This window comes from Fukomys damarensis, unplaced genomic scaffold (genome assembly GCF_012274545.1).
Source record: "Fukomys damarensis isolate Sample0158 unplaced genomic scaffold, DMR_v1.0_HiC HiC_scaffold_12, whole genome shotgun sequence".
In the NCBI taxonomy this organism is placed as follows: Eukaryota; Metazoa; Chordata; class Mammalia; order Rodentia; family Bathyergidae; genus Fukomys; species Fukomys damarensis.
Window position 1 is genome coordinate 53834655 of NW_022900924.1, and position 8898 is coordinate 53843552.

The window sequence follows — 8898 nt, forward strand, 5'->3', positions numbered from 1 at the left end:
GAGGCATTTGGGGTGGTGGGTGTGAGGCGCATGCCCGCCAGGGGCACCTGCTTCCGGCCCCGGTTGCGCCTGCGTCTTCCCTGAGGGGTCGCTCCCGTCCGTTGGCCCGAGTTCTCCCTTCCGCGTTCCTACTGCTGTTTCTCTCATCCCAAAGTCTCTGTCCTGGACATCAGGGTGAGAAATTGTCCTCCTAACCGAGCGTCCAAAGGGTAGGGTCTAACGTAGAATTTTTAAAAGGGGGCGGAGAAGAGTAAAAACAGTACTAAATTGCAGTTTCTTTACAGATGAGAAAGTGCGCATTGCGGTAAAATAGTCCCTTAACCACCTCAAAATCGAAATTACCATCTTAAAAATGATAAAAAGATATATCACATGTTACTATCTGTGGAAATACTAATGCAATGCTCAGAAGAAAATACAAAATAAGTCAAACATCCAATTCAAAAATTTAGAAAAGAAAAAATGGAGGAAACCTAAGGAAAGAGGGAGAAAGGAATCAGTAAGGCTAAAAAGTTAATCACTTTGAAAATAGACACAGGAACACTAAATAAAATGTTTGAAAAAGGCAGCAGTAAGATAGTTGACCATCCTAAGCCAGAAACAGAGGAGCACGAAATACAAAATGATAAGGGAGAAATAATTATAGAAGCAGAAAAAAGATTGAGATTACTGACTTCAATGCAACATGCTTGAAAACATGAATAAAATGCCAAGAAAATACAATTTACCCAAACATTCCAGAGATAGATACCCCAAGGAGGCCAATTATCAGAAGAAATGGAGAATTGCATTTTCCCATACCTTAATCCCCAAAATCTGAGGAGATTTCTATAATGTAACTTTAGGGATCAGAAATACTGCTATTGGGTTTTGTTTTGTTTTGGGAGATTAAACTAGGGGCCTTCACACTGAGCTATGGCCCCAGCCATCTTTCTTTCTTAGTTTTTAATTGTATATTTTAGACAGGGTCTTGTGAAGTTGCTAAATTGCCCAGGCTGTGCTCAAATCTGCAGTGCCCCTGCCTCAGCCTCCCAGAGTGCTGGGAGTGTACCACTGTGCCTAGATCTTGTTTCTTCTTGAGGACAGAAAAAGAGGAAACTTTCTAAATTCTATTTATGAAGTGAGTACAAAACTGATACCAAAATCTCATAAAACACACATGTATCATACACGCCTATACTGGCCACAGAAATTCTTACTCATGAATATCAGTGGGGAAATCCTGACTAAATAAATATAACATGCCATTACTTATCTAAAAGAACACTTTCATCTTCATAAATGTCAAAAAGGCATTTGATGGAGTTCAAAATATATTCTTGAGTTTTAAAAACTTGAAAAATTCAACAAGTGTCAGCACACCTGGATAGCCCTCGCACAGAAGTGGTTAGAACTCAATTAACAACTCCTATCTTACATCAAAATAAATTCCACAATGTGAAATAGGAAGAAAAGGGCTAAAGGTGTAGGTAGGGGAAAGGTAATAAGGGAAAAGAAAAAAATAGGAAAAAATGGAAATACAGTGTTTGTAAATGGAGAGGGGAGGAGGGGTGAAGGGAGGGCAGGGACAAGGGGAAAAATGAGAACCAAGACCTGTCATGTAAAGGTACAAGATCCCAATAATGATTGTAACTACTGTATACCTAAAATGTATCAGTAAACTCAATGAGGAAAAAAAATAAATTACAGTAGAGTAAATGGGAAAGGTAAAGTCCAAGTGCCCTCAAAGAAATCCTGATGTATTCCATAGCAGTGCTCAGAAGCCACGCAACAGAAAATTGGTAGATGGAAGTACATAATTTTTCTAAAGTGGCAAAAGTGTATAAGCCAAAATGACCGACATTGCAACCGATTTCACAATAAGCTCATTTTTTAAATTCAGAAGAAAGAACCTACAGTAAGCAAGAACACCAGCAACCTGTCCAATAACCAAAGAATATCAATAATTCACAGAAAAAGAAATACATAATAAAAAGGCTCAACTTCATCCCAAATAATAAAAATGCAATGAAAATAAGACAAAGTATTATTTTTTTTTTAATTGAACAATTCTTTAACATGCTGTACTTGGTGAAGTCGTAGGAGAACTGGGATTATCATACATTGCTGGTAGAAGCACAAACAATATGGTAGATGAATATTGATAGATGAAAAACAATATGGCAATTATTTATCAAAATTGCAATTCTACCCAGTAATTCTATTGCTAGAAATTCATCTTAAAAATTACTCTGACATGTTGAAATGACTGGTGAATAATAAGATTCATTACACTATTCTTTTTAATAAGAAAAATAAAAAATATGTTGGTACAAAACTGAATTATAGTCAAACATAAAAATGACTATGCAGTTATTAAAAAGAATAACTCAAATTTTTGTCTTGTAGGTAATGGCATGGAATTATCTCTAAAATATACAAAAGAATGAATAAAAAAAAACAAACTCCAAGATGTAGAAATGCGTCTTCGGTCCTGTATCACTTAATGACAGAGATACTTTCTGAGAAATGCATCTTAGATGATTGCAGGATTAAAGGTTAGTATGCAAAAGTCAGTTATTTTCCTATTCACTAGCAAAGAATAATTGGAATTTCAAATTTAAGAAACAACATTTATATGAAATAGCGTATTATTCAGGGATGTCCAAAGAAATAAAACCAATAGGAGAAACATACTCTCGTACACAACTGGTACGTGATTATGGGAGCTCAGCCCCAAATCTGCAGAGCTGATGTTCCAGTTGCAGTAGAACTAGGAGTTGCCAATGTCCCTGTCAGGCCAGGGTCAGTCTTTTATGCTATTTCAGCCTTCAGTAGATTGGATGAGTTCTCCCCATGTCATAGAGCACAACCTGCTTTCCTCAGTGGACCAATTTAAATCTATCTCATCCCAAAACACCATCGCAGAAACACCGGAGTAATATTTGATCAAATATCTTGGCATCCTCTGGCAGTTAAATTGACACATAGAGTTAATCACTGTAGGTCCATTTCCTACCAGTTCAGCACCCACATGAATCTTCTTAAACCACATTTAATCTCTAAGAGAACAGCAAGTTCATAACCCCATCTGCATAATATGACTACCCTGTGTCTAACTGAAAGCACATTAAACTTTTCTAGAACACATAAAGTCCTTAAGTAATGTTTACTTTTCTCTTTGATATATACCATAACTTAAATACGATGATGCAAAGTTGACAGCACTTAAATGCTCCCATATAAAGTCAATTAGTTTATCTTAAGTCAATACATAAAAAGGGAGAAAACAAAGATACATTGTCAAAAACAAGCCAGGAAGAAAGAGGTGGGAGCACCCATTTTGTAGTTGGTCATGTGACTCATTTATAACTGCCTTCTTCCACTGTCCATTCTTTCTCCTTTCGCTATCAGCGAGCACCTCAGCTGGTCATGATGCTATTTTTTATTTTTATTTATTTATTTATTTTTTGAGACAGGATCTTGCTGTGTGGTTCAGGCTGGCCTTGAACTCACTGTGTGACCCAGGCTGACCTCGACCTCCTGAGTGCCTCAGCCTCTGGAGTGCTAGGATTGTAGACATGCACCGCCATCGTGCCCAGCTTGGTCTTGATTCTTTAACAGGTAAAGTGACCCAAAGTTTTGTTTCTGAGTAGTCTTGGCTGTATTGGGCTGTTGTCGTTTTCCATTCACTGTCATCACAGGCTGTGGTAATACTAAAGACACACCCTCAGGGGTCTGTTTCCAGACATCCTCTTGCTTACCTCCTAGTTCATGATGGGTGGCTTGGATTGCATGGTAACTTGGTGATCCATGATTAAGTATTCTATCTCTGTCGAAGCCTGAGAGCTGGCCAAGAATTGTTTCTGAAAATGTGTGTTATGTGTGGCAGGGCTTTACTAAAAATCCAAAGGGCCTTGCTGTGATTCACCTATAGAGGCCTCCAAACTACACCCATACCTGTCACTGACACCTTCAGCCCCTTGGATATAGTGAATCACAGGATAGAACAGCTTGGACAAGGCCCAGACCTGTTGCAGAGAGAACATCCTCTTATTCTGGGCCCCACTCAAAACTAGCAGGTTTTCTTGTTACTTGGTAAATGAGCTGTAGTAACATCCTCATGGGCAATGTGCTGCCTCCAAGATTCAAAGTGGTTCTCTAGGTATTGTGCTGCTGCTGCTGCTGCTTTTGCTCCTCCTCCTTGCCCCCTCCTAGTAGTAACAACTAATCTTTTATCTTGAAAGAGATATCTGACATGCTGTACTATTAGAACCCTAGAAATTTCACTAATTTAGTGGGCCCTTGAATTTTTGTCAAATTGATTTCCCACTGTGGCATACAAATGTCTTATCAAGAAGTCTAATGTACCAGGCGTGGTGGTGCAATCCTGTAATCCCAGTACTCAGTAGGCTGAGGCAGGAAGATCACTATGAGTTTGACCAGCCTGGGCTACATAGTGAGTTCCAGGTCAGTCTCAACTACATAGTGAGACCCTGTCTCCAAAACAAAACAAAAACAAAGAAAATAAGTCTAGGGAGGCTGTGTTTTTATGATTTAAGCTAGACTTTTGTTCACTTGACCTAGAACTTTTTTGCTGATACAGATCAAGTAAGAATTTAGTAGACCTCCTACCTCATCCACGTCTAGGAACACCATGGTCAACGCCATTTGTGAGCAAGACTCAGGCTCTGTCTGTTACAGCAACCACATTTATCTTGTGTTTGGTGGTTGGGCGCTGCCACTTGGTCCCTGCTGCACTGGGATCTGCTTGCTCCCCTTGGATTTAGGGTTCCCAGTTCAGCGGTGGTAGTTCCAGTCATACATCTGGGTTATAGGAGAGTGATCATAGAGGTCTTCAAGGAAATTGAGGTTCCCCTCATAAACTTTTCATAGTACAGTGAAAGATGTGTCTTTTGGGTCCTCCCAGGTGGGTCTTAATGACAAATGCATTCTAACATCCTGACCTCCATCAGCCTTTGAACTCCCTCCTCTGCACTAAATAAAAGCAGGTCGGGCTCTCCTAACTTGCGCGCCGTGGCCGCCCTTTGATCCATGCTTTGGCCTCTCCACCATACACCCAGAGCCCCAACTCTCTAAGCTGAAACACTAAGTGTAGCATCTCTGCTTAGGGGTCCGCATCAGTAAGTGTGGTCTGATCTGATTTTTAGGGCTCTGCCGTCGTCACACCCTTCTCATCTCCTCCACGCACGTTCCCTAGATTTTTGTGTGTGTAAATCAGAGCTCTCAGGTAATCCTTTCTGGGTACACTGTATCTCCTTGTGGGCCATACTTTGTACTTTACCTTTAGCAGCCTGCTGGGATTTGAGCCGGGTCATATATAGGTCAGGAAGCAAAAGAAGAGGCGAAGAGGCGAAGAGGCGAAGAGGCGAAGAGGCGAAGAGGCGCCTGGGTGGGTCCAGAGGAGAATCAGCACTGTTTTGCAAACAGCTCCTGGGCATGCAGGGAATCTCAGCTTTCTTGAACCAGGCAGGGTTAATCCTCCCAGATGGGAGTGGAGAAGCCACTTGTTCTGGGGATGGTGAAGCTGTTCCTCCTAATGGGAGAGAAGAGTCATAAGATGTTAGGGTCCCCTTTCCCACTGTGATCTCCCTGGATGCCAGGTCCTAATCTCAGTCAGCAGGATCGCTTCAGCAGCAGACATCCTGTGAGGCTGGGAACTCAGCTTGGGTGGCGGTTAATTCTCTTGCAAGATGAGATAAAAATCAAGACAGGAAACATACGGGGAGGAGAGTGGCGTCGAGGAGGCAGAGGCAGACGCAGATGTGCTGCCCGGCTCCCTCGTGGGGACACACGCATGCCCATTACACCCCTCCGCAGGGTAGCAGGTGATCTCAGCAAAGGGAAGGGGACGGTGCAGCGACTTCGGAAATGGGCTCACGGGTGACTTTCGCATTTCTTGGATTTGCCTACCCGATCACCTGTGACATGCATGGTGTCTTTTTCAACACCGTTTCTCTGACACCAACTGGGTGTGCAGCAATTTGATTCAGTCGTGACACGGCCATCGGGGGTTTCACACAGACCACACAGGTTGGAGGCTCAGTCGAGCCCTCTTCAGATGGTGGTTGCAAGTCTTTGGGCTCAGGTACTTCTGGCCAGCTGTAACTTAGGGGTTCCCATAACCTTCTCAGCTTCCATAATTTGCTAGAATGACTCACAGAGCTCAGGAAACTGCTTTATTTACTATTACTGGGTTAGTGTAAAGGATACAATTCAGGAACAGGCAAGTGGAAGAAATGCACAGGGCAAAGTGTGAGCGGTGGTGATACGCACACTATCCGTGTCTTCTGCAAGACACCCTCCCAGCACCTCAGGGGTTCCCAATTGGAAGTTCTTAGTACTCCAACATTTAGGGAGTTTTAAAATAGAGATTTCATTATGTAGCCATGGTTGATCAAGTCACTGGCTCTTGGTCATCGACTCCATCTTCCAGGAGGTTGGGGGTGGGACTGAAAGTTCCAAACTCGTAACCACGGGTTGGCTTTGGTGGCTGCCTCCCATCCTGAAGCTCTCTGTGGGTTCACCAGGAGTCTCCTCATGAGAGCAAAAGGCACTAAGACTGCACACTTGAGAGGTAGCAAAGCCTTTGGGAACTGTGTCCCAGGAATTGAAAAAGAAATCAGATATCTTTCCCTGATACCACAATCATACTGTGGTTTGCAATCTAAGAAGTTTGAAGAGCTCTGTTTTGGATCAACAACCCCAGGACCAGCAGCATCAGTATTCCTTGGGATTGGTTAGAAATGCAATTACTGGGTTCTACCCTGGACAACTAAACTAGAATCTTTGGAAAGGAGTCCAAAGATTGTTTTTTACTGTATTTTAGTAAAAAAACAAAACAAAACAAAATCTTGCTTTTCCAACTAAAGTATCACAACCACGAGTTGAGACTAAACTTAGGGTTGTGTGGTATCCCAGGTGTCCCCGCCCCTCCCGTGACACCAGGAGTTGAGGAAATGATAGTGCTGCTGGTGACAGGGCAAGGTGGGTCCGTTGTCTCTCTCTGCCGCACTGACAGTCCCTTTACACTGAGGTGGGTTTTACTTTGGCAGGCAGAAAGCGGCCTGGATTCTTACAACATAGTTTGGCCCTGTATTGCAGGATCTGTAAAAGGCCAGTTCCTGTCAAGGCTGCTGTGAGGCCAAAGTGGGGTTTGTAAAATGTGTAGCAGCACAGCAGGCAGAGAGCGAGTAGCCCTTCGTTAGTGGGTGCTGGTGATCGCTGTACCTGAGACTGTCTATCGCAAGCATAACAAATGCTCAGTAGATTGGACTGACTGTTAACTGATTTCACTGGAGAGGGAGGCAGGCTAGTCTGGCTTGTCCCTCTGAGTTTGCCAGACCTGGAGGCAAGAAAGAGATCATAATTAGAAAGGAGGAAAGGGGGCATGGAAAGAGGGAGGGATGATTCAATATTCATAAGAACAGTGGAAGCAACATAGAACGGTCATTTCTTCTCAGTCAGTTACAGGAAGAAAGGGAACTTGGAAATCACAGACTCCCTCCCCACCACCTAGTCAAGGCCTCGGCACAGCAAGGGGTAGAGACCAGAGCAGGACTGGCTTCTGAGGACAGATACTGCCTGCTACATCTCTCCAGAAATCGAGCCAATTTGTCTCCATGGAAACCTCTGGAGAATGAAAGTACAGAACAAGTGGGAAAGGAGAGCAGTGCTGAGTGGCATCGACTTCCTCCCTGCTTCTTTTCCATCACAGGCTTCTCTCCTGTCATTTTCTTTATTTCCTTTTTTCCTCCCTTTTCATGAGTCCCAGGCATAAAGACTTGGCCTTCAGTACCAGCAAGCCAAAGCCACTGAACCTTCAAAGCACCCAGCCTGTCCCCACATCACCTGTCTCCCAGGGAACGCACAGGTTTCTGCTGCCCCAAACTCACAGCTGGCTTCATGCGCTGTGGTTCTTACTATTATCAGCAGGAAGCACCTCGTTTGGTTGTTGGAAAATACTTTTATCCTCAAGTAACCAGAAATCACAATGGAAGCACAAATCCAAGCTGCCTCACTTCCTCTGGGATTTTAACCCTTTTCTGAATCTCTTGCAATGAGAATGGTTGCTGCACCTGTGCAGATAGAGAGCAAACAAAGTGCCCAAACCTCTGGGGATGTAGGAACCTCTACAAATCCCTGATCACAGGGGGACGAGCTTTATCTCTTAACCACGGCCTGTCATCCTTACAGAAAGCGTTTGAAAAAGTCCTCAACACCCTGGGATGAATGTGCACTGCTAGAAATTGGACTCCGGGGTATTTGGGGCTTAGTTTCTCACAGGTGGAAGAGCTGAGAGTCCGGGTCACTGGGCGCACGTGGATGGGCCCTCCCCTTACTGAAGGGACTGGGAGACAACATGAGCAGATTGGCCTTTGCTTAAGCTTTTCCTGCCCTGCTCTGCTGAGCAGAATTAGAAACGCTCTTCCTGCCTCTCAGGCAGCTGTGCATCTTCTGGAACAGGTGAGAGAGGGTGGCATGGAGACTGGCAGAACCTTTCCACGTGGGAGCACATCTGACAGGTGATGGACAAAGGGGGGCACACGGAGGTGTGGAGGTTGAGTGGCGCGTACATGTTCAGCCCCGGCTTGGGGTGCAGTTGCAGTTGTGCCCAGTGGGAGCTGACGTCTGGGTGACACCACCTCTGGTGGGACAGACGCGCTCCCCCAGCCCGACCCTGCGCAACAGGAGCCTGAGGCAGGACAGGGGTCGAGTGGCAGGGGCCTCGCCCAGGCGTCCTTTCCCGGGCCGGACAGTGGCACTTCTTCCAGTGCAGGATCTCCCCGGCTTCTTCGCGGGGACGAAGGAGGGGCCGAGGCGGGAGGAGCGCGGCTGGCGATCCGGAGCGTCTAGGTAGCTGTCGCGGTCGCCGCCTCCCCGCGGGGCTGGGCACTC

The 8898-nt window shown here is 44.7% G+C and overlaps 1 protein-coding gene and 1 long non-coding RNA gene across 4 annotated transcripts in view; both read left to right on the top strand.

The window, feature by feature from the left end:
• Window positions 1-9: 9 nt before the first annotated feature.
• On the top strand, window positions 10-3493 carry LOC104862350. The gene is made up of 3 exons (XR_780278.3): window positions 10-174; window positions 2389-2537; window positions 3459-3493. It is a non-coding gene; the product is annotated as an uncharacterized LOC104862350 (long non-coding RNA).
• Mcf2l2 (MCF.2 cell line derived transforming sequence-like 2) overlaps window positions 3492-8898 on the top strand; it is a 246785-nt gene continuing 241378 nt past the window's right edge. For 2 of the 3 annotated variants that reach the window (XM_010624299.1, XM_010624298.1), the window contains exon 1: window positions 3531-3603. Coding sequence is in view for 1 of the 3 variants with exons in the window: in XM_010624297.2 (XP_010622599.1) it covers window positions 3561-3603 (43 nt within the window). In the remaining 2 variants the exon portion in view is untranslated. Of the gene's footprint in view, window positions 3604-8898 lie in introns of all 3 variants that reach the window. The other variant, XM_010624297.2, reaches the window with a different exon arrangement.